General features: G+C 35.4%; 1 protein-coding gene across 1 annotated transcript in view; it reads right to left on the bottom strand.

The window, feature by feature from the left end:
• LOC150107087 (telomerase-binding protein EST1A-like) overlaps positions 1-27,335 on the bottom strand; it is a 330,605-nt gene that overhangs the window by 257,036 nt on the left and 46,234 nt on the right. Inside the window, exon 4 of the mRNA XM_090390990.1 lies at positions 6,016-6,205. Within this exon, the coding sequence (XP_090247116.1) occupies positions 6,016-6,205 (190 nt within the window). The remainder of the gene's footprint in view (positions 1-6,015; positions 6,206-27,335) is intronic.

The raw sequence follows: 27,335 nt of genomic DNA, 5'->3' as shown, positions 1-27,335 counted from the left end.
CGAGAAGATAACACCTTCCACCATTAAAAGTAGTGAATGACCAGAGAGAAAAATGGCAATCCAGTTAAAAGGGAGTTAGGTAGAGAATAAGATGGCAATTTGATGAAAAGCTCTCGATACCAGACCCAGTCAAATGCTTTCGAATTACCAAGTGCAACAGCACAGGTTTCTCCAAACTTTTCAAATGCACATGTTCACAGAGGTGGGTAACATAGGCAAGGAGATCAGCAGTGGACCTTGTTGATTGGTGAACTCCACACTGGCAGTCAGAGATTAGTTGAGTTTCCTCCTGATATGGGAAAGTAACTGCTAATGACTATCTCCATTACACTGACAAAAATGAGGTGAGAGAAATAAGTCACTAGCTAGTAGGTTGATGAAGAAACAACCAGATGGTAGCCTACATTTCTCAGTTTTTCAGAAGAAGACTCAGACAGGTTGTTACATCCATGCTGAATCTTATCACCAATCCAGTCTAAAGGCTGGAACTATCAAAACATTGGTTCAATGGGCACACTACTTATGTTCTTCAGACAAACTGTTACAGAAAGAATTCATCATCACGAACCATGGGCTCACTGCCCGTTGGTGTCCGATGCCTCCTTCACTATCTTCTTCCACCTTTCTTTGTCCAGTACAGTGTCGCAGTTTCTGTATACCATTCCACACCAGTCCTTTATGTCGTCTATCCATTCTCTGTATGATCTACCTCTTCTGTTCACACCATCCATAATACCAAACATGAATGTCTTTATCTTCCGGTCCTCACTCATTCTGCAGATGTGTCTAAATAATTGCAGCTTCTGTTTTATAATCTTCTGCGTTAGACTATCCTTTGGTTGTATCTTCCAAGAGAGCTCTTCATTTGTGACTTTCTGTACCCATCCTATTCTTAGAAATCTTCCTGTAACAAGTTCTTTCAAATACCAAAATTCTTTTTCTCAATTCCTTATTACCCACGTTTCAGATCCGTGCAATACACTGTTAAAGATACATGTTTCCAGTACTCTTAGTTTTGTTTGCATGCTGATCACTTTATTTTTCCAGATGTTATCCATGGCCTTCAGATTTGTTCTTCCCTTTTGCAAGCCTGGTCTTTATTTCTTTTTTACAGTCTGAACCATATGTCATTTTACTTCCCAAATATGTGAATTGTTCTACATTTTCTATATCAATTCCATCCACTTGTATCTTTTGTTTCACATTCTTCTCCACAAATACCATTGTCTTTTTTATTTCCAAGTTCATAACAAGTCCAAATCTTTTCCCTTCCCCGTTTAACAGTTTCAATATTTGTTAGTAGTTCTCTTTTGCCTTCTTCAATAATAACAACTGCAAATCTCAGATTGTTAATTCTCATCCCATGCATTGATATTCCATTTTACATCTTCCTTCATTATTCACTGCTCTTTTTAATGTGTGATGAAAATGCTTGGTAATATTAGCCCCCCCCCCCCACCACCACCACCCCTGTCTAGTACCTCTGCTTGTTTTAAACCATTTCCCCAAATCAACACCTATTCTAACTGCTGCAACTGCATTCTTATAAACATCTTTTAATATAGCTATTAGTTTTCTGTCAATTCCACAGGATTCTAGTACTGCTAATATCACTTTCTGGGTGATACTGTCAAATGCCTTCTGAAAATCAACAAAGCAAGTATATATGTTTTTGTTTTTTCTCCTAGCTTTCTCTACTATTAACTGCATTGTCAAAATCTGTTGAATTGTAGTTCTGTCTTTCCTAAATCCTGCTTGCTCATCTGCAAGGTATGCTTCCAATTGTGTTCTCAATCTTTCTGTCAATATCATCATCACCTTATCAAGATGATTTGTCAAAGCAACTGTTCTATAATTTTTACATTCTAGCTTATTTCCTTTCTTGCATAATGTCACTAATATCGATTTCACCCACTCCTCTGGCATTTTCCCTTTCCATACCATATTACATAGTTGGTGCATGGTGGGAGGTCACTACCCAGACTGAAACCAGTTTGGGTAGTGACCTCCCACCATAATGTAATAACAGCATACATTTCTTAGGAAATGTGTTTTTACATTATGGAAAATACCAAGAATAGCAATCAGAACTTTAACACCTTTGATACGAGTTGCCCGAGATTGTACTATGTACTAGGACTACTTGCATTAGCTCACGCTAGTAATCGCCGATACTTTTATAGTTTACTATATTCGGAATGAAACTCTCTGATTCCAATCTGAATTTCTTATTCGGTTTTAAAACAATGTGGGATTTAATATCCCCTTAATTTAAATAACAATCTTTTAATGTTATAAATCTTTCAATCATTGCCTCCAAACTATTCCATCTCATTTGGCAGTCAAGAAATCAGACTTAATTCCTTTCTTTTTTTCTTGTTTACATAATTCATAAAAAAATACAAAAAAAATTTGCAAATTTTTCTAATTTGAGAAATTGATTGTAATTGTCAGACAACATAGGAATCCACAGTTGTTATCTAGATCAAAAGAATTAAAAAAATCCTCGTCATAGTCATCTTCACACTCTACATCATCTTCCAATTCCTCACTTGTGACATATACATCAGTTTCAAGTCAAAATCTTAATGTTTTTAATTAAATAATTAATTTTTACATATTAATTCTAGTATCTAAAACCAGTTTTTGAATTTTACAAATTTATCCAAAAAAAAAAAATTAAAAAACCGACAAACCCTAGTGTGTGTATATATGTATTCATGAGAATTGACTCAGTTACTTTGATACATTTAGAAAGATATTTAATGACTAAAAAACCGAGAATTAATTAAAAGCTTTAATGATAAAAAACACAACTAGTTTCGGCTTTTTACAGCCCTCATCAGGTATCTTTTTAGGAAGAGGAAACAATAATAAAAAACAATAATAAAATTTATCTGAGAAGCACAGATAAATTGCAGTACATAATTGAAATAAAAAATGCCGTATTAACATTCAAATTGTTCTATTTTACACACCATTGTTTGTTGTATGCGTGGTAGCAGACTCTCGAGAACGCCAGTACTGAATAACGGCAGTATGCTATCAGGGATTTTATAGCTTAAATGTTCAGGATTAAGAATGATCTCCCTGGATTCCACTATCTTTCTTTCAAATTCATCATGGCAGCAGAAAATGTTTTCAGATCTCTCCCAGGAAATTGAGTGACTTTGAAAATCATCATGAGGATTTTTAGAGAAGAGAATATGGCTGGATAAGGCACTGGCATGTGATCTTTTATAGATGTCTCTTTTATGTTCCTCCATACGAAGTTCAATAGACTTATTAGTTTGACCATAATAAGGAAACATTACAGTCACACCATAGGTTATATATGCCAGGATATTTCAGATTGTGATGCTTAGGTTTAGGATGGCTTATAAGAGATCGGATTTTTGGAAGTGTAGTGAATAACATCCTGATGTTGTACTTCTTAAGGACTTTAGCCAATTTTTGGGAGACCGAACTGATGTATGGGATTGAGATGCTACCTTTAAAATTGGTAGTTTCAGTATTGCGGTGCCTAGGAGGAGCTATAAGAAATTTCTTAATGGTTTTTTTATAATATCCATTTTGTTCAAAGACATGTGAGAGGTGATTAATTTCTTTTTGAAGTTCATCTGGATGATTTAAAAGAGAGCATGCTCTGTGTCCCAAGGCAGAAATAGTTCCGAGTTTTCGTGGTGGAAAATGATGAGAAAGATTGTGAAGATATCTATTTGTATGCATTGGTTTTCTGTACATAGAGATTCTAAATTTTCCAGAGCAGCGTGAGAGTTTTATATCCAGGAATGGTAGGGAGTTTTCATGTTCTAGTTCGGCTGTGAATTTTATATCTGGATGTTGGTTATTGAGATGATGAAGAAATGAGAGAGTTTTTGCCGTGACTCCATATAATAAAAATGTCATCTACATAACGCTTCCAAACTTTTGGTTTAAACGAAAAGGATGATAAAGCTCTTGTTTCGAAGTCCTCAAGGTAAATATTCGCCAGAATAGGGGATAAAGGGTTCCCAATCACCAAGCCCTGGTTCTGTTTATAGATGGTGTCTTGATATCGGAAGTAGCCAGACTGAACGCAATGCTTTAATAAAGCAAAAATTTTTTTGGATAATTTATCCTTTAGTAAAATTAATACTTCTTCAGTTGGTACATTTGTAAATAATGAAATAATATCTAAACTGGCTATAATATCATTCTCCTTGATGGATATATCTTTTATATGTGATACAAAGTTTATGGTGCTGTTGATGAACGATGAAGACTTATTAGAGAAAGACTCGAGGTATTTTGCAAGATGTTTTGATAGCTTGTAGGTTGGAGAGTCAATACCTTCCACAATAAGGCAAAGAGGAATGTTTTCTTTATGTATCTTTGGGACACCATAAATAAGTGGTATAAGTGGATGTAGGGAGCAGAAAGATGTACATTGTGAGGAAGTTCACTTGTATTCTGTAGTAAATTGTTAGTACGGTTTTGTAGTTCACGTGTTGGATCTTCCTGTAATATTGAATATGTGTCATTTTCAAGTAGTTGAAGCATCTTACTATGGTATTCTTCAGAATTGAGGATAACTGTGGCATTTCCTTTATCTCCCGGTAAAATTATTATATTTCTGTTCTTTTTTAGATTTCTAATAGCTTATCGTTCAGCTGAAGAAATGTTATCTGTTGGAGGTTTTGCATTATTAATAATAAAAATGGATTCAGTACATAGAAGTTTAGCCAAATGAGTAAGAAGAATTGAAGTAGCTTTTTTCATTTTAGTAAGAAGAGATTCTTTGGGAATAAATCTTGGTGAAGGAATAAATTAAGTCCTTTGCTGAGAATATCTTTTTCAGCATCTGTAAGAATATGAGAGGATTTGTTTATTACCACTTTGTCTGAATTGATGCGGGCTTTTGTAATATCACATGTATTTTGTCTCTCTTAAGATTCTCAAATTTCCTGATAAGAGTAATCTTATTATTATTTTGTATCTGTGTCGCTTGTGTATTACTATTAGAAATAAATCATTTAAGCTATCATTATCCAGAAACTGTTCAAGCTTTTCAATTAAAGAACTTTTTTCGTTGAACAAAAAAGCCAGACTACTTATTGTATTCGAAATTCTTTCACTGAGTAGGTCTAACTTGGCTTTACGATAGATTCTTTTGGCACGTATTGTAGTTATATTTTCTTTAAATGAGATGAAATTCGGGAAGACTGCATGAAATTTACATGTTAGTATTCCTAAAACATTGTAAATTTGATGCAGTCTTCCCAAATTTCATCTCATTTAAATGAAAAAAGTTCTTTAATTGAAAAGCTTGAACAGTTTCTGGATAATAAAATGGATAATAAAATGGTAATAAACAAATCCTCTCATTATTTAAACTAAGGGGATATTAAATCCCACATTGTTTTAAAACCAAATAAGAAACTCAAAGATTGGAATCAGAGAGTTTCATGCTGAATATAGTATAATAAACTATAAATAAAAGTATCAGCAACTACTAGCGTGAGCTAATGCAAGTAGTCCAAGTACGTAGTACAAACTCGGGAACTCGCAGTAAAGGTGGTAAAGTTCTGATGGTTATTCTTGGTTTTTTCCATAATGTAAAACACATTTCCTAGGAAATGTATGCTGTTATTACATTATGGCGGAAGGTCACTACCCAGACCGGTTTCAGCCTTTATTGAGGCTTCATCAGTGAGTAGCTAGACCAAATTAATACCAAAGGGTATAGCAAAAAGAACTTATATACTCTGCTATACGAGTTGTCAAAAAGGTGCACCCATTAAATTACTTAAATATAAAGAGCCAATAGGCTTCATTTCTGTCAAATCCATATTATCTGCCTAGTAGCAAACAAAGAAATTCTGAGAATCCTAAGAAAGATTAAATTTATTATTCATTATAATGGTAGCCCATTTATTTACATCCATGAATATGTAAATAGCAAATATCAATTGCATCATTTGTAATTATAAAATAATTCATTTTTTAAAACTTCTATTTTCTTAAAATTGTTACCTCATCCACCAAGTTTATTAGCATTTGTTTAACTTCCTCCTTCAGATGTGAATGCTCATCCATTTGCTTTCTTAGAGCCTCTATTATCTGATAAAATGATGATTTCCACAAATACTGCTCAACATTCCTTTCTGCACAGTAACGTGGATCAGCTAAAATAATATTTTCATATCGAAGTTGCAATTTCCACCTACAATAGAGATTCAGTTTGTAATAAGCATGTTATTTCATTCTGCTATGCATACAAAAGGAACAAATAAACTCAAATTGAGAAATACTCAAAGAAGCATAATCAGCATACATCTACTCAAACACCTCTGAATCAAAAAATGAGAAAATCAAATTAAATGTGTTGAATGATTTGCAGAGAAAATAATTATTATCAGATATAAATTAGAATCATCTAAATCTACATACTTTGTAATTATATAACCATATAAAAATATAAAATGTAATATAAATTATACGAAAATGTTATTTGAAAACATTCACAAAATTAGAATAATTTTTAACATGGTTCAAAATATTACAATATTCCAAATTTTTCCGATTTAATTTTCAGGAGAGCATAGAAATAAATAGCATATATTTCAAAACCTGGGGGACTGATGTGTGTGAAGAACTGTTTGCATGTGAATTTCAGTTAAGCAATTGCTAAACATGGGTCAAACGAGTAACATACTGGAAGCTAAGAAGTTTCATATGGTGTCTCTACACAAAGAAAGCCAAACTCAACGGTCCATAGCTAAGAAACTGAAATGTTGTCAAGCAAGTGTGAGTAGAGTATTGAGACAGTATTTTCTATTAACCAGAGTTTTTCAAAACAGCGGTCGAAAGGTAACAACTACATCAAGAGATGAGAAGGGATTGAAGAATATCATGAAGAAAAACTACTTCCAAAAGGAAAGGTATTTTCACAGGATATGGAAAGAACTAGGTGTGAATGTGTCTAATCTATGACATTGAGAGAACTTCACAAATTGTGCTTTAAATCACATGTGCCTAATAGACAACGCCACTTATGACTTCCAAGCAAAGAGTGTTGTGGAGTCAAGAGGACTGAAAAAAGGTACTTTTTAGTGATAAAAGTATGTTATGTGTCCCATGGTCATCAAGGGATACATGTTTGGCATCTTAAGCAAGGAGCATTTGATAAAGAATGCTCCTTGCTTAAGCATTTGATAAAGAATGAAATGTTTGGTGAAATTTGTAACCTCTGTCATGGTATGGTTGGTGTAATCCTCTGTGGTTACATCAGGTAGGTTGTGTATCGTGTATGAAAGAACCAATTCCAAAGTGTACCAAGAAATTCTTGAACACTTTATGTTACTGGCATTGGAAGATTTATGTGATGGTGATTTCCTTTACAGCAAGATTCAGCTTCTTGTCACACTTCCAAAACTAGATGGCTCAAAGAAAGGCAAATCAATGTAATTCTTTGGCTGGCAAACTCAGCCGAAGAATTACATTGATTTGAACCCCATTGAGAATTTGTGGGGAATTCTGAAGAAACATCTTCAAAAAGTTGCCCAAAGAGACAAAAATGAACTTGTTTCTAGTCTGCAGGCCATACAGGCATGTTTTGATTAAAAAAGACTGAACTGCTAGTAAATAATATGCCCAACCATTGAAGGATGGTCATAAAAGCTAAGGGGGATGCAACAAAGTACTAATTATCATGTTGTTTCCTTTGAATGTAATTTTTGTGCATTTATTTTTGCATTATTCTAATACAGTAGAATCCGCTTATTGTGATTGCGGATAATATTATCAATTGGCTATTGTTATCAAAATCAGTAGGTCCCAAAACACACTATTTAAAACGAAATAAAAATAATCCGTTTATTATAATCAAAGTTCCAGTTATTGTTATCAAAATCCTCGAATGTTTAGCCTTTTGCATCTCTGAATTAATCAGGAGAAAATTTAACAAAGAACATTTGTCGAAATCTGACTTTTATGTTAATCTTATTCTTCCATATATCTTATCTTTCAGGCAAATACTGGTGGGCAGTGCTTTTTTTTCTGGCGGTATACAACAGTACGCAGTGCCGGCACCTTTTTTCTTAGGTTTTTAAAAATTTGCGATTTATTGACAGCAAAATGTATTATAAATATTCCGGTAGATGGTACTGTGTTCACGAATTGAATTTTCAGGTTTGATTACTCATAAGTTGGCACCCTGTTTTCCTGTTTCATAGGTTGGTATGCAACCAGAAACAGGAAGTTGTGTTCACTTCCGATTGCTTCTAATATCAGTTTATCAGTTCTATATTCACTCTGCAACACGCAGGTGTTCACATGAGTTTTGAATTAATCTAAGTTAAATCATTGTTCAAAATGACTTAAATAAGTAGTTACTTTATGCCAATGAGTGAAAAATGGAAGGCTGAAGAAGCAGAAATTGTTGAATCTACTTGAGATCCTGTAAAACAGAAAACTAGCATCGAAAATACACTTGGTGAAGAGGATCACGAAACAAGACCGAAGATCCACGTGGTCAAAAGGAAGCATATTCTGATAATGTCCAAATGTTGGACACTTTTGCAGAAAAATGACTTCTGCGAGAGAAACGAGTGGCTGTATGTCATGAATAAAACGTTGGGCTGTAAAGTGTGTCATGATGTCGGAAGTTTTGCTGTCGATAAACACATGGGAACGAAAATTTTCAGCAGAGTGGGTAAATGGTGAAATCAGTCATTTTGGAGAATCTCGCAAACACCAGTTAATGTCATTAAGAGAAAATATTTACGATCATAAGGAGAGTGCAGCGCACGAAGCGAGACGATGTGGGTATATTGGAGAATATGTTAAAAGTGTGGAAGTTGCTGCAATAACATCTTCATGGTGAGTACCGGCACCTTTTTTTCTAGGAAAAAAGCACTGCAGGTGGGTAACCTTAATCTTTTTTTAATCTTAATCTTCCATAAATCTTAAATCTTCCAGGCAAATGGGGGGGGGGGGGGTATAAAATAGTCTAACTGTGATTTTTAGAGTTTATTTTCGTGCTATCTTTCAATAAGTGAATTTGACTTTAAGTGCTCATTAAAACAGATCTCAGCGTTATGGCAGAAACAAGTAAAAAAACGTAAAGATTTATCTTTTCAAGAAAAGCAAAGAATTTTAGAGTGCTATGATAAGTTGCCCAAAATGAGTCAGAGTAATGTGGCTGTACATTTAAAAATTTCACAACCACTCTTGTGTAAGATCTTAAAAAACAGATCAAACATAGAAACTTCAGCTCTTACTAATGAGAACATGGATCAGAAGAGAGCCCGATCTGGTAAGGATACTCAAGCTGAATCAGCATTAAAAATTTAGTGTAGTAATGTTTGTGAAAAGAATATTTGATTAATGGGCCTTTAATGTGTTAAAAAGCTGAAGAACTTGCAAAAACAATGGGCAAAGAAAATTTCACAGCAACTGATGGATGGTTTAACAAGTGGAAAAAAATTAAGAATATTGTGTACAAGCGTATTCATGGTGAAGAAAAAAGTGCTGATTTATTATCAGTTGATGCGTGGATTAAGACTGAGAGTGGCCAAAAATTATTGCTGAAATTCGCAGAGGATATTTACAATGCAGACGAAACAGGACTCTATTTTTGTGCGATGCCTGAGAATACTTAATGGTTTAAAAATGAAAGCACTAAAGGATTTAAATCTTCAAAAAAGCGAGCAACGGTTCTTTGTTGTGCTAATATGAAAGGTGGAAATGAGAGCTCCTAGTGATTGGAAAAAGTAAAAATCCTCATTGTTTTAAAGGTGTCAAAAGTTTGCCTGTCGACTACTGTAATAGTATAAATGTTTGGATGACTAATGACACTTTCAACAATTGGTTAGTTAAGTGAGATCTTAAATTAAAGCGAAAAATTGTCTTGTTAGTAGACAACTGTACTGCACACACAATTTATCGTTAAAGAACATCCAAGTAATTTTCTTGCCTACATTGTTAATTCAACCATGTGGTCAAGGCATCATGCCAGCTTTTAAAGCTTGTTATCGCAGGGAAGGATTATATAAAAGACCAATCTGATGCAAGTGCAAAAAAGATTTCCCTTCTTGATGCATTGCATTTGGTATCAATGTCATGGAAGCAAGTCTATGAGAAGACTATTGAAAACTGCTTCCAAAAAGGCGGATTTTTTAAGACAAACTCTGAAACTCCTTCTTCCGAAGAATTTGAATATCGTACAAATGAAATTTTTGATAAAACCCTAGATGGTGTGTCAAAAGAAGAATTTGAAAATTGGTTGGATATTGATAATAACGTTGAAGTAGTGGCTATAATGACAGTGTCAGAAATATGTCAAGCTGCTTCCGATGAGAATTTTAAACTAATGGAAGCAAGTAAACCTAATACAAGTATAGAAGAACAAATTTTAGTAAGTCCTCCAACCAATTCCCAGATGCAAGAAGCCCTACGAATACTTTGTCGCAGTGTGCAACATAGAGCGACAACCTTCAAAAAGCTTTATGAGTATGAGCAATTTATTCATTAACTACTATATTCAAAGACACAACAGATAACATTAGATAAATTTTTAAAATAAATATTATGTTGTTGCTTACTGAAAAGTGTTTATAACAATAAATTAAATTATGTTCATAACAATAAATTGAAATAAATGATGCAATTTTCTATATCCTTTGCTTAATGTTATCAGCCAGTTATTGTTATCGAAAAGCGACTGTCCCAAAGTGATCGCAATCAGTGGCGTCTGCTGTATTTTGAACCACATTAAAAATTATTCTAATTTTGTGAATGTTTTCAAATAACAGTTTTCTTATCATTTATATAACATTTTTATGTGTTTACATAATTATATAATCTACAAAGTACACAGATTTAGATGATGCTAATTCTATGTTCTTCCCAGGACTTTTTGAATGGGCAAACCACCCAACTAATTAATGTTGTTGTGAATTGACATGGCTATATAATGAGCACGAGTGAAAAAATAATTTAAGACATTACTTAAATGAAGCTTATTAGCTCTTTATACTTAAATATTTTAAGACATTATTTAATTAATAGTGATGAGAAATCAAACCAGAGAGTCTCGATACTTCTGAGACCACCTCAAGTTTGAGAGCATCGGATATACACTTTGATGCACACCAATCCGTACATAGAAGAAGACAAAAATCAGGATCTCGAATACAACAGTATCGGTTGCAAAGAAGATCTTTTACGAAAGAGACATAATTTTGATGTTTGAAAGAAATAAATTGTGAAAATTAAGCGAATTTCAATCAAAGGCAGAAATCAATGTTAAAAATCTACTTTTTTTTTCTTCTTAATAATGGTTTTTGTCCGAAGATCGTGAGTCAAGTATTTAATATTTTATTCTGTAAAAGAAAATAGGCCTGCGCATCAAATATAGTTGTGATCTTGGGAAATTCTTGAGGACAACGACGTCAGTCTCGAGTGATACCAATTCCCATTCCTAGTAATTAATACTTATAAACAGTAAAACTGCGACATAACGTGCGTTGTGTGTCTTGGGCATTACTGTCAGTGCACAATTCAGTGATTTGTTCTGATTAATTTAATAACATTGATATTTTGTATTTATTAAATTACCCCATAATGAGTAAAAAGTCAAGTCAGAAAACCACACTCTTGAGTTATTTTAAGAAAGATGAAACTGATAAGCATAGCGAGGGGCGCTAGTGTCCTTGGTAAATGTGGCGGTCGAGTTAAGCTAGTCTAGAAAACGTGTTTTTAAAGTTAAATATAGTGTGGCTTTTTGTCACAAATTGTGCTAAAATTGTGCATCGGTTAGAAACAAGTGTCCTTCAGTGGTATTATTGTTTAGAACTGTGTTGTATATATTGTGTTTTCACTGCCGTTTGTTTCACTATATCAACGTGTAAAGATGGCGTCCAACAAGAAACGTACGTCAGCGGCGCGCAGGACTTCTACTATTACACGAAAGGCTGGCTCAGCGTTAGATTTTTCGCAATGGATGCGTTGCGGAAACTGCTACATGTATGCACCGAAAAATGTGAAGGATCTGTGGTCGGTCTGGCAAAATGAAAAGAAAGAAAATGTCGACGTATGTGAGAAGTGTCGGGATAGGCTGGAGCGTTTAGGAATGGAAGCTGACATCGGGACCGTAGCGGAAGAACTTCGGCGGGAGTTTATGAAAATGAAAAATGACCTTCATTTTCTTCATGAGGAAGTGGAAGTGATCGGTAAGGAGATACTGGAAGTTAAAGCTGAGTTTAATGTGTTAAACAGAGAAATTAGGACTAGAGATTACTTTAGCTGAAGTAACTAGAACAGGATTACATATGGGTGAGTCTTTGGTGAATGATTCAGTAATAAATAGTATGGGAGTGATTGTGAGTCAATATAATAAAACCACAAGTGGCCTAGAAGAAATGAGATGTAGTGAGAGTGGGGGGGTAAGTAATAGAGAGTTGAGTAATGAAGCTGGGAGAGTCATGCTGAATAGTGTAGAGAATGAGTCCATGAGTGTGAACTTGAATGAAGTTAATAGTGGTAAAATATATGGTGATTCTATGATTAAGGGTATGGAGAGTGGTATGCATGAGGAGTGCTTGGCTGATGGTACAATAGAAAGAGTGGCTTTAGCAATAAAGAGAGGGCATGAAACAGACAAGATGATAGTTATGGTGGGTACGAATGACCTGAGAGGTAGTATAAATCGGGTAGGAAAAGATTTAAGAACATTATTAGATATTGTGAAGAGGAAAAGTGTCAATGGGAGAATAGTGTGTGTGCTGCCTCGTTTTGACAATTACGAGTTAAGTAGACGAGCAATGATAATGAATGATATGATTGCAAGAATGTGCAGAAAAAGAGGTCTGGAGTTTGTTGATGTTTGGAGTGTGTTTGAAGGAAAAAGGCAGTTGTATGCTAGAGATGGACTGCATCTTAACATGGAAGGACATAAGAGATTGAAGAAGTTATTGTTTTCTGAACAGGTTGAAGTTATTGGGCAGGGAAACTAATATTGAAAAGGTTGAGTGTAAGAGAGCGAAACTTTAGCACTGATTGTGTATTTATTGATCCTTATAGGCAGAATAAATTGCAGAAGAGAGGGGAAAAAAATCGGCATAGGACTACGGTAGTTAGTGACTTATATATCAGTTCTAAAGCCGGTACAAGATCTAGAGGGAATCTGCAATTTTTGTATACCAATGCTAGAAGCATTAGAAATAAGAGAGAAGAATTTTTGGCATTAGTCAGTGAAATCTCACCAAAAGTTGTAGGCATTAGTGAAACTTGGCTGTCAGCAGAAGATGTGGTCACTGGAATTGAATGTGATGGGTACAGTATTTTCAGGGAGGATAGAGAAGATAGAACAGGAGGAGTACTGTTGATGATAGCTGATGTGTTGCAGCCAAAGAAAGTAGTATATCATGATGATAGACATGTGAATGAGAGTTCATTTGAGGCAGTCTGGTGCGAAATAGTGACCAACGCAACCAAATATACAGTTGGATGCTGCTATAGGCCAGGGAGTACAGGGGGAGATATTGAATTCATGCATCAGCAACTTAGTGCAATGAGTGAAGGCTTAGTGATTATTATGGGGGATTTTAATTATGGTGATATCAATTGGAAGGAGGAAATATCACGTAGCAAAAAGGAAATGGAGTTCATACATCTGCTACGAGATAATTACTTGAAACAGCATGTAACTGAAGGGACACGTGGTGTGAGAGTGTTGGACCTGGTTATTGGTTCAGAGGTTATATGCATAAGTAAGGTGACCTCGTTACCTCCAGTTGGTGAAAGCAATCATGTGGTATTGACTTGGGAGGTTGCAAAATCTGTGGATTTTTCTATTAAGAAGGGGTATGTACGAAACTACAGGTTAGGCAATTATAACAAGCTTCGGAGTGAGCTTGCAGCCATCCCATGGCAGAACATATTGCAAGGGAAAGATGTTAGCAGTGCTTGGGATAAAATCAGTGGGTATCTGAGGAAAGCAATATCAGATTGTGTCCCCATGGTCAGGAGGTCAAACAAGGCAGGCATTAGATGGATGAGCAGTAGTATCAAGCTTGAACTACAAAAAAAGAAAATGTTATGGAGAATTTACAAGGAGAAGGGCGATCAGGACACCCATGAGCAGTACAAGGCTCAAGCTAGGAAGGTTACCAGCATAGTAAGAAAAGCTAAATCAGATTATGAGAAGACCTTAGCCAAAGAGATCAAGGGTAATCCCAAAGAGTTCTTCCGCTATGTGGCAAGTAAGAGGAAGAATGACTTCGGAAGGATAACCTTAGTGGGTGCTGATGGTATTGAGGTGACAAAATCAGATGTAATAGTCGAGTTACTGAGTGATCACTTCTCAAAAGTCTATCACCCAAGTGAGGATATCTCTATACCTATAGCAATACCTAATGTGAGAATTGAAGCTAAAGAATCAGAGGTATTAAATATATTGCGAAACTTAAATGCAAACACTGCGGTAGGCTTAGATGGAATATCAGCTCGGGTGTTGCGTGAATGTGCAAATGAATTGTCAACCCCTCTTACCTGGATATTTAATTTAAGTTTGAACTCTGGTATGGTCCCTAGGGAGTGGAAGTTAGGCAAAGTGGTTCCTTTGCATAAGGGTGGCTCTAAAACTGCAGTATTGAATTACAGACCAATCACCATCTCAGGAGTAGTGGTAAAAGTATTGGAAAAGTTGGTTAAAGACAAAATTCAAGAATGGGTGGATCAGGATATGATACTCTATAGAGGCCAACATGGTTTTGTTAAAGGTAGATCCTGCCTTAGCAATCTATTAACTATCCATAATAGAATAACATCAGAGTTGGACAAAGGAACTGGCTACACAGTGGTACTTCTGGATTTTGCTAAGTCTTTTGACAGGATACCCCATAGAACACTGTTACGCAAATTGGAGCAGATGGGAATGGATATTAAATTGGTGATATGGATAGGAGAATGGCTCAGGGAGAGATACCATAAGGTGGTGTATGGAGGAGCCGAGTCCAGAATGAGGCAGGTGACCAGTGGTGTGCCTCAGGGCTCTGTGCTTGGGCCAATGTTGTTTAATTTGTATATAAATGATATAGGAAACGGCTCAAAGGGAGATATTCAGTTGTTTGCTGATGATGCAAAGTTGTGTAGTGCAATAAAAAATCAAGCTGATGTTGAAAGTTTGCAGGAGGATTTAAATAAGCTGGTAAAATGGGCAAAAGAAAATGGATGTCAGTTCAATGTGGAAAAGTGTAAAGTCTTGCATTTTGGGATTAAAAGATTACCAGCTGTGTACTACATAGATGGAAAGGTACTCCAAGAGATTGATGAGGCTAGAGACTTAGGGGTATTGGTAGATAAGGAGATGAAGTTCAGAGGACACATTGCTAAGGTGTCCAAGATTGCACATAGGATTACTTGGTTGTTGAGGAACACACTGACATCCAGAGATAAAGAGGTTATTATTCCCCTTTATAAAGCATTGATACTTCCACATTTGGATTACTGTGCTCAGGTCTGATCACCTGGATTCCTTGGAGATGAGGAGGCTGTGGAGAGGGTTCAGAGAAGAGTGACCAAGTTGGTGAGTGATATAAAAAATGCTCCCTACATTGATAGATTGAGAGCTTGTGGATTGCAGAGATTGGCTGATGGGCGAAGAAGAGGGGATATGATAGAAACATTCAAATTACTAAAAGGTCTTTATAGGATTGATGCAGGGGAAATGTTTCAGCTGTGTGATAGTGATGGAAGAACAAGAGGTCATCTCTGGAAATTAAAGAAGAGTGTGGTTAACAAAGGTGTCAGAACAAGGTTTTTTGCCTGGAAGGTGGTGAATGAGTGGAATTCATTGCCTGACTTTGTTGTGAGCTCTTCATCTGTAAATGAATTCAAGAAGAGATATGACAGATATTGTTTTGCTAGTTTGGGTCTCCCGCGATGAGTCTACTGACTCCATGGAGATACCCGTAATAATAATAATAGTAGCAAAGACACCGAACCAACAACAGAATCATCAATTTCTGCAGAGTCTCTTTCAAATGTAAAACATGCATTTAAACACTGCTTATCAGGGATTAACAGTGAGTGGTTTAAAAAATTCCATTGGTTAGTGGTGAAAGATAATGGAATGATGTGTTCCACATGTATGAAATATGGAAAGAGACGACTCACAAACGAGGAAGTGACTTGGGTAACTATGCCATGTGCAAGACTTCGAAAAGAAAGCCTGATTACCCTGAACAAAGCAAGTTATGCACTGATTCTTGTTCAGATATAATTGTGTTATGTCGGAAGACTTAACATTGTCATCATTATTATACACAAAATAATGATTTAACAGAAATAAACTTGTATAAAATAGTAATTTAGTCTTATATGATTTTATTTAGTATTGTGAAATTTCGTTGTACTAATTTATGTAATTGCTTAGTCTGAGTTTATATGTGAATAACTAACCATTTGCTGGACAAAAAGAAAAGAAGAAAGTAAGTTAAATGTGAAACAGCCAACTTCAGTATATCTGTTATGTAGCACGGTGCCTCCCCCCCCCCTTTTCACCGTAAAGTTACGAGAATTTCAAGAAGAGTCCACGAGTGGCGTTAAGTGCAGCGAGATGTAAGGAATGTATGACGCATGCGCGGATGACGACAGAGGGAAACGGCATGTGGTTTAAAAGCAGAGGTAATGCTACGAACTGGGCTTTTTTTGACGTTTTCCTGCTGCTGATTCCTGTGTCACAGAAGTCCAACTGGTATGGAGCTTCCACGTGGGTTTCCTTTGTTAGTGGAAGATACGAGTGAATGACAAAATGAAACTACCAGTCGGAAACAAAGTCCAGCAGATCCTAATGGTGGAAGACGAGTGAATAATTCCATTCGAAGTATAAGGGGGAAATCTAGTAGAAGTCCTATGGAAGTGAAGAAATACGACCATTCAAGGAAATAGTCTGATGTAAGATCTGAAGTGGCCTAAGTAGAAAATGCTTCAAACTGGTAAGGTGAACTTTATGTCTACTACTTAGAGAATTAAACGAGAAGATTTGAATTGTGTGCTGAGAGACATTCCTTGAACTGTAGCTGATTATTTTGAAAGAGAATATGTTAATGACTCGTAAATGTGTTTGAAAGAAATTGATTAAGTTTTGTTCAGGTTTAGAAAAGAGATAAATGTGTTAATTGAATAGGACTGTTAAGGGGAAATCTTGAATGGAATTTTATGTAATTAAGAGAGAGATAAGACTAAGTGACTAATCCTAAGATTTAGTGTTCTGAGATATAATTTTTTGAAGAGTGTTTAATTAACTATGTGTACGAGAGTTTAATGATATGTGTAAAGTTTTAATTGAATGATTGACTAAGCTTTTCTAAATGTATTGTATGATTTATCAGTGTAATTAAAATGTTTTGCTTTATTATGAATTTTGTCTTGCCTGTATCTAGAACTACTGCACTTGCTCATAAAGTACGACGAACCACACAAAGGCAGGAAACAGTTTAATTTAAGGTCACGATTGCGAGTTATAAAATTTGTGCTGAGAAGAGTGAACGCTGACTGGTTTCTAACCCCTTGGTTTTAACTTTAGTATATCCTAGGATTCAGCGTGGCGCAGCTCATACAAATAAATTTTCTTTGAGTCGGAACAGGGAGATAGAACCAGAGCTGAGGCAAAGGATTTGGCATCTGCCATTTGCAATTCTTTGTCTCACAAGACCTCAGTTTCACTCTTATCAGATATACGGCCAGAAGAGTATTTAGAGATAAGAAAAAGGTATTTTAAGGAAAGTAGACATGACAATTGAAAAATGTATACTAGAAGAAACTGGAATAGGGCAAATTGAAAAATCAATTTTAATTTGAAATAATTTGCAGAGAGATGCTTTTCTGGGAGCTTTAAGATCTATGTTGAAAGTTTATTTTTCACTAGGTTAGACTATAATAAATTTAGTTTAATCCTTTATCCCAGTGAGAGCAAACAAAGTTTGCTCTCAATGGATTGAATATAGATTGAATGGATTGAATATAGGACTGAATATAGTGTTGTACTATCTTACCTGGGTAAGTAGTGCAACACCAGGGCAACTCGTAGCAAAGGTGGAGCAAGCTACCAACACTCCTATCCCAGTATCTCCCATAATGCAAAACACATCTCCTTGTTGATATGTATACTGTTATGCATTAATGGATTGGCCACTACCCAGACTAGTTTCGACCTTTATTGAGGTCTCTTCAGTGGGAGCCAGGCCCAGAGTTGGAGATACCAGGCAGAAGCAAGGTCATCTTTACCTATAGAAGTTGCCAAAAGGTTTACCACCTTTTTTTATTAAATTACTCTGGATTTAGAGAAAGATTTTGAAAGTTTATTTTTCACTAGGTTAGACTATAATAAATTTAGTTTAATCCTTTATCCCAGTGAGAGCAAACAAAGTTTGCACCTGGAAATATCTTCAGGACTGAATGTAGTGTTGTACTATCTTACCTGGGTAAGTAGTGCAACACCAGGGCAACTCGTAGCAAAGGTGGTTCTGGGTAGTGGCCAATCCCTTAATGCATAACAGTATACATATCCACAAGGAGATGTGTTTTGCATTATGGGAGATACTGGGATAGGAGTGTTGGTAGCTTGCTCCACCTTTGCTACGAGTTGCCCTGGTGTTGCACTGGGTAAGTACCCAGGTAAGATAGCACAACACTATATTCAGTCCTGAAGATATTTTCAGGCACAAACTTTGCTCTCACTGAGATAAAGGATTAAACTAAATTTATTAAGATCTATGTATTGGTTAGCGAAAAATGAGTTACCACTACATTATTTGAAAAATTGCTCGAGCTTTGCAAGGCTATGGGCTGTTCCTACTTAGAACATCTTAACGTTGGTAAAAATGCACATTATACCCCAGAAAAAAGAATGCAAGAGCTGATTGATATTTTAGCATCAGAAATTAGATCTGAAATACTGAAAAACATACATTCTGCAGATTATTTCAGTGTTTTATGTGATGAAACTGCAGACATCTCAGTTTTAAAACAGCTGATTGTGTACATTAAATATGTTCGTCAACTTAGAAAAGAGGTCAGGGTTAGTTTTGTATCAACTTGCAATATCATTAATAGCAAAGCTGAGATTATAACTAACAAAGTAATTGAAACCCTTCACAGTCTAGAAACTTGTAATCTGGTGGGGCTAGGATCTGATGGAGCAGCTGTCATGATTGGAAAGCAAAAGGGATTGCAAAACTGCTCAAAGATAAAATAGATGGACTCGTGGTTAACTGTCATTGTGTAAAACACTGACTGGCTCTTGCTAGTGCCCAAGCAGCTGCTGAAGTGCCTTATTTAGTCATGTTTAATGATATCTTAAGGTAATTGTTTTTCTTCTTCCAAAATTCCTCAGTCAGGATGGCTGGTTTAACCCAAATCCAAAATATACTGAACAGTCCTCAGATTAAACTTAAAATGGCTAGTGCCACTAGATAGCTGTCTCATAATTCTGCAATACAGTCTCTAAGAGAGTGCACAGTGAGTGTTATAGCTGCATTGGAAAGAGAGGCCACTGAACAAAATGGTATCATAGCTGAAGGTTTAAGTAAATATATCAGAACATACAATTTTGTACCTTCACTAATGATGCTTTCAGATGTGTTATCGCATTTATCTAATTTGTCTAGATCATGGCAAAGGCAAGATGTTGACTTAACTGAAATAGAGCCAGTCTTAGAAACCAGAAAACTATCCATCATGAAATTGAAAGACACTCCTGGCAGTTATTTTCAAAATCTTCATCAGCATCTTTCAGGTGAATGGTCAGACCTTCACATTGATTATTCAGATTCTAATGTTATTACGTTTAAGACTACAATATATGATAAATACATAGGCACAGTTATTAAACACCTAGAAGCAAGATTTCCAGATATGCCAATCATTTCCTGCTTTTCAAGAGTCATCAACGTGAGGCTTCTGAGATTTTTTTTTTTATTATTATTCTAGAAATGGAAGTCCTGCAGTTTTAAACTATGAAAGTACTAAACTAGAATAGGCAGTTACATCAAAAATGATTAATGGACAGTCATACAAAACTCCAGATCCAAGACAAATACTTCTGAAATTAGCAACAACATTTGAGCTCAAAGAGTCTTTTCCAAATTTAGCAAAATTAGCTGCTGTTGGACTGGCCATACCTGTGGGCACAGCTGAATGTGAAAGGGGTTTCCTCTGCATTAAAAAGGATAAAAACCTGTATGAGGAATCGCATCAGTCAGAACATTCTAAATAATCTGATGCCGATTTCACTGGAGGGACCAGATCCAACAGATTTTAATTACGAAAAAGCTGCTGACAACTGGGCTTCTAAGAAGAAGAGAAGAATTAATGTATAGAATTTTAAGCTGTGAGCATTACAAGGTTTTTTCATTACTTAATGAGAAAATAAGAAAAATCCTGGTCTTGTTTGTTATAATTACTATATAAAATATTATCCTTGTTTGAAGTAATTTCTAATAAAATTACTATTTTAATTTGTTATGAAAAAGGGTCTTTCTTAACTCATTCAAAATTTTTGTACGCCCAGATAATGCTTCATTCCAGCCAGCTGGTAAAAATTTCTGGGGAGAACACTGCTAATTCATATTTGGCGATAATTATTTTATATGCAATAAATTAGAATTGCAAATCATTCAACACATTTTCTTTGATTATTCTAATTTTTTGATTCAGAGATGTATTCTTATTCACCCACCTCTGCACAAGACATGTTTCAGAAGGAAAATCCTCAACGGCATCCAAGATAATTATTAGCTCTCATTTTTTTGTTTTTAAATTTACCTATTAAAATCATTACATTACAAATAGAGAGTCTGGTGGTAAACAACTGTTCAATGGCTGACTTTAGGTAGTGCAATGGCTGACTTTTGGGTGTTGATTCTGGTGTAATTAATGGACAAGTGAGCACAAGCCTAGGAATACCATCTGCACCGCAAAACATTATCATCAACAATATATGAGGATTTTTCTAATATCCTCTGGCATGCTCTGAGCAGTTGTGGTAAAGTAGCAGGAAATTTGCCTTAGCTTTTATACAAGAATGGAAGGAAAAGGCCTTATCTTTGGGTACTGTCATTATGGTACCATCAGAATGTGAGGGGTCTAAGAGGTTGAGTGAAAAGTTGGAGATGACTTAAGCATATGAATACACAGACCGAATTTTCATCTTGGATTGCTTTGGCACAATTTTTAGAGAGAACCAGGGCTTAGTTAGAGGGTTTGTTTATTTGTTTGCAGTGGAGCAAGGAATGAAGGTCCTCATTCCAGTAAGAATGCTTTCACTTATTTGATCTGAACAGGTGTTCTAATTGCTAGAGCAGAAGTTATCAGACTATGAAAAAGAAACAGAATACTGCATTGAAACTGCAACAATGGTATAAGCAAATTTATTTAAAAGTTACAAACATCTTTTCTTTATTCTTCTGCTTAATGCTAATATGAGAGATTTCTTTGAGGGAAAAAAAAAACGAAAATCAGGAAGTATACTCGAGTTCCACTTACTAGAGTTGTATTTGTATTGTTTCATACAAACATGTCCATGGAATTTTGATATGCTTCATCATTGAAATATCCATTTTCCTGAAATAGATGAAAAATGGATATTTTTCATTTTCAGGAAAAGATAAGATGTCCATATATAAATGCAGAAAGTGAATCTTTTATGACATCGATCACTTTCTGTAGCATGTCTTCTACAAGATCTGCTTACTACCAGAGTAGATCTTGCACTCCCATTGGAGGTCAAAAAAGCCTACAGCACATTAGTGCCATGTGTAGTCTGTGGAAGAAGGTTGGGAAAGAAAAAATCTGTTGAAATTTTTCTTGTAAAGCTGCAGATTATAGTACTTGAGGTACACTTAGTTCAAGAGGAGAAGCAAGTTCAGTGTTTTAATTAGAAAGTGAAGGGAGTTGGGCAGCTGGTGCTAATCATTTAACAGGCCAAACAGAAATCAGAATAAATAATAATGCCAGTTTGGTGCAGCAGTTTCATGAAAGTACTTGTAGAAAAATAAAGCTGAAATAGATCATTTGTGAGATAGTGGTTGAAGGAACACAATGGGGGGAAAGGGATCATCCATCAACCAAATCACTCTCCTCTGAACAGCATCAAGAATTTTTATGAAGGATTTAGGTGCACCATCCCAGGTGAACAGTAAGTATCCCAAGGATGGGCAGATGTGAAATTGTACAAATTTAATAGCTGGATGTGCAATAGTAGTCCTGAGCAGAAAAGAATGCTTACTTTTATTTTTATGCTGAAACTAGTGGATGTGATTTGCCAGAAATAGCTAAAGGTAAATGTCAGTCCAAGGAAAGAAATCTGAACATGTCTGGCGTTTGTGTATTACCAAAGATAAGTTGTGAGTTGAGATCTTTTTAATGAGAAAGGAAGCACGAGTGCATTTTGGTAGCATTGAAGAAAAATATGGGAATCAGCAGTATTGTATTATTTGTAGATGATCTTGAGGATTGGGATGTGGTTGTTCTGCATGGTTTGTTTAATAAGTGGGATGAATGGAAGGGACCATTTTCAGAACTGGGGACAGAATTATTAGTCGAGAGAGAGAGGAACATTTATGTATGGGAAAAAGAGAGTAGGTAATAGAACCAAGATCCTTAGGAGCACCTATATTTGTGAAAAAGCTTGAAACTGTCCACCATGACATGCAGTCAGCCACAAGAGAGAGAAGGCTGACTAACCAGTTATGGAGAGTGAAAAGTGGACTGAAGAATGGCAATTTGCTGAATAGATCTCAGTGCAAGACACAATCAAATGCTTAGGAAACATAAAGAGTAGCAGCATATTTCTCCAAACCTTTCCAAGGGTAATGTATGCTAAAAAATCAGCTGTTGATAGAGATAATGTGGAATTCACAAGGGTGAGTCTTTAGGTAGTGAAAAAGTTAGCCATCTTCATCATTTTGGATAGAACAGAGATGAGAGTGATTGATGGCTGACTTTTAAATTCCTTCTTTTTGAGAGAGATTCCACAGGCTCATCCAGCCATGCTAGGTCATTAAATAAGATACTTGCTTAACTGACAGCTAAAATCTAGAACACTGCAGTAAAATTGAGATGTTTATTAAACCTTATCAGTCATATGAAGTCTGTTAGGTTCCTTCCATACCATTCAGATTCCAATGGCATTAACAAATGTGTAATCTTTAACCATCCTGCTAAATAACCATGCACACCCTACTGCAACATACGTGAGAAGTTTAGCTATGGTCCTTATCTCCCACTTATGTGCAAATTACAACTCGTGTGCCTTCGTGATCTGTGGGCATGTGTAGCAAATCAATGAAACAAACATTTACTTCCCAAAATGAAAGTGCACTGTTTGTTTAAGAGACATCGTGCAGTTGTTTAGATGCTGGTCAAAATCATACACTCAACAAAATCACCTTAAAGTTACTTTACAATAAAGTAAATAAAATTAAAGATACCAAAAAATTATATAGTCAGGTCTCTTTTTATGCAGTAGATATGTTCCACAGAAAACCGCACAAAAAGGGCCTAAACTTACGTTGAAAAATCAGGGATACATTCCGTAATTTTCTAAAACCGCATAAAACTGAAGCAATGAATTAAAATAAAACTAAAATTGCATAAAAAAAGTTTATGAAAATTCAGGAAAATAAGAATGCCTAAGTTTGTTTTAAAGCTTTATTCATTTAATTTTAATCAAAAGTAAAAATTTTTTTTAACATTTTGTCATCAGAATTATCATCGCTATTAGACAACATTCGGCAACATTTGCGAACTGGTGCAAAATCACTTTCATCACCAGAAGAGATAGTCAGTCATCAGATCTGTATGGTAAAGGCAATGGTTCTTCACAAACAGAATTAGCTTCACCCTTGTTCTGTGCTAATTTTTTTCTTGACAATGTAATAAGTGATTAAACTTTGCGATGATGATTTCACTAATTTTTTATACAGCTCGCAATATCCAGACATACAGTTCTTCAGCTCACATTGGAATTTAAAGGCTCGTTCAGAATTTGTGTCATTAACAAGAAAATGATTTTCCAATTTATTGCACAGTTCAAGACCTTCTTGAATTATATTTGCAGTGAGGGGGACAGGTTTTTCTTCCGCATCACTATCGTTTTCTGGATCTTTGACGATATCTAAAGTTAATCGATATCCAATAATATCATCATCACTTAAGGCATTATCCACAAGCAATTCGTCATATCATGCTGGCTAAATGCATCAAAACCTTCTCCACCAATTTCATGTGCCAATGTAATGATTACATTTGATAATGTAGATGTTTGCATGGTTGACTATTTGCAATAGATCCAGGCCAAGCTGCTTTCCAGCAATCATTTAAAATTTATGGTCCTATTTCAGCGATAGCAGATGCAACATGATTTAAACAGTCCAAAATAGAAATTTTTTTTCAAACGTCAGTTACTGTTAATGATTCATTTTCTAGTTTATCCAATATAAATTTAAAAGTGTGCTTAACGTAATATTTTTTAAAAGTAGCAATTATGCCTTGATCTAATGGCTGAATAATGCTTGTTGTATTGGGTGGAAAAAACACTACCTGCACATCTGGATGTTCTAAATGCAGATGACTTGGTGCATTGTCAACAATTAATAAAACTTTAAAATCGAGAACTTTTTGCTTCATGTATGTTTCCACTGGTACAAAGCAATTATTAAACCATTCAGTACATACAGCAGTTGTTATCCAGGCCTTTGTATTAGCCATCCAATGTACAGGCAGCTGTTTTAGATCTTTGCCTTTTAGAGCACATGGTCTTAGAAATCGATTTACTAGGAGTGGTTTCAACATTCGATCTCCTGATGCATTGCAACAAAGGAACAACGTTACTCAATCTTTGCTTGCTTTAAACCCACTTGCTTTTTCCTCAGAATTTGCGATGTAAGCTCGACTAGGCATTTTCTTCCAAAAAAATCCTGTTTTGTCAGCGTTAAACACTTGACAGGGACAATATCCACCATCTTCAATAATTTTGGCTAACTTCTCTTGAAAATTTTTGGCTGCTTCTTCATCTGCTGCTGCAACCTCACCTGTAATCTTCACATTATGAAATGCATTCCTTTTTAAAAACCTGGTTAACCATCCTTTGCTAACCGAAAAGTCTTTATCAGCCTGGGAAGCAGAAGTAGATGCTCTAATTGCTTCATCTGTTCATAAAACCAAAGAGCATTTTATTTAATTAAATAACCACTTATAGGAATTCTTATTTGAGTTAATTCTTCAATCCTAATTACGAGCACTCGTTCTGTGTGTTCTGAAAAAGCATCTCTTGAGTACGATGATAATTTGGCACTTAGTTTTGTGCCAGAAATGACTGATTTTTTTATTGAGACTTCATTCTTTTTAATTCCTCTTATAGCAGATTCGCCTAAATTAAAATGTTTACCAATCACCGTACATCACTCTCCTTTTGCTAAGCGGTCTAAAATTCCAAATTTCATTTCCAAAGTAAAGAAATTTATTTTCTTTGGTGCTTTTTTTCTCCATTGGGCCAAATTTAATTAATTATTAATTAATAATTAAACATCAATTATTAATTAATAATAAAAAATCAGCTAAATTAACAATTAATTATTAATGAATACATTACAAAATAACCAAGGTGTTTCATGAAAATTTCAGGATTTCTGAAGTGTTTCCATCGTACGAAAAGTTTGGGAAACGCTGGATTACCCTATTATCGAAATGGATTCTTCTGCTGACATGAGGAAAAGCGTCGAAAGGTCTCGTATCTGTGGGCATGCACCACATAACTTCAAATTGGTATAAAAAAGATCCGCATAAAAATAGACCCAAGTGTATTTGGTTTAATCCTTTTAAAACAACAAGCTGTGATTATGAATCAATACAAACTGAAAAATTTATTAATTTTACAGCGTCTTCATAGAATCCAGAGACCCATTGAAGGAGACCCAAATCAACCATATCAAGCCTGAAAAAAATTAATAATTTTTTCAGTTTGTATCGATTCATAATCCCAGCTTTTTGTTTTAAGTTTATAATTGTATGTTCATGAAACCCAGAAGCCACTAGTTAATGTGACAAAATTAGTAGGTCACTAGTTGTATCTAATTCCAATCAATAAAACCCAATTTCAGTTATCTTATTTAATTTATAAAACCCCTTTAATATCTTAAAAGTGTCTATCATGTCCCCTCTTTTCTGCCTATCAACTAAATTTTGTAACAGAAGAAGAAGAAGAAGTAGTGGTAGTAGTAGTAAAGATGTAGCTGAATCATAACCTTATAAAGAGGGATAATAACTTCCTTATTTTTACTTGTTAGCATGTTTTTCAACAACCACCGATCATTGAGCTATTTTACCAACTTTTGCAATATGCTGTCTGAACTTCAACTCTTGCCCACCATTATTCCCAGTCCCTCCTCATCAATTTTCTGCAATCAAATACCATCAATATGATACACCATATGCAACCTTTTCAACCCAAAGTGCATAACCTTACCAGTGGTGCACTCAGGATTTAATCTTGAGGAGGGGGGGGGGGAGTTGAATAGCCGATTTGAGAATACACATTGCATACAACCTATGACAGAGCATTACCAATACATGATCTCCTCTGGCCCAGCTCAGGCAAACAAAGTAGCGCTTGGTCCACCCCGAGCACTACTTTGTTTGCCTTGCATACACAGCAGCCGTGATTCCCGAGCTACAGGGTATTCCCACCTTATGTGACTGCTAATTCGTACGTAGTATAGAAATAGAATACACAACACAAGATAAATAAAAAAATGAATTTTAATTAGGAAAAAGATTTTTTGGAAAATTTTCTTACTGTTTTTTCCTTTTTTCTTGGAGGGATTGCCCGTCCCCCTTGGGTGCGCCACTGAACCTTACATTTTGCAACATTAAATTGACAATCATTATCCTTTTTCATCGTTAGCCAATTTATTTAAATCATCCTGCAGAATATGTACGCCACCTTTAACAACTATTCCACCCTCCAGTTTTGCATTATCAACAAACAACTGAAAATCCCCTCTTAAATCTTTCCCTATGTTATTGATTAAAAAAAACATAGTGGCCTTGGTGCCGAACCCTCAGGTATTCCACTAGTCACCATCATTCTCCTAGACTCCACTCCACCATATATGAGGATTGTTTGAAAATTTTGGTAAATAGATGGCAACACAATTCGTTCATTCATACCAGTGTCAGCACATATCATCTTTTTCATAAACCTGGCAAAATTTTAGCCAAGTGCGACGCGTAGTTCTCGTTTGGCAAACATTTAAAATGACCATGTTCGCATTTTTCATAAAAATGGA

The sequence above is a fragment of the Typopeltis vanoorti genome, chromosome 4, assembly GCF_054136105.1.
Source record: "Typopeltis vanoorti isolate ZY-2024b chromosome 4, IOZ_Tvanoo_1.0, whole genome shotgun sequence".
In the NCBI taxonomy this organism is placed as follows: domain Eukaryota; kingdom Metazoa; phylum Arthropoda; class Arachnida; order Uropygi; family Thelyphonidae; genus Typopeltis; species Typopeltis vanoorti.
This window is presented reverse-complemented; position numbering and strand designations above follow the sequence as displayed.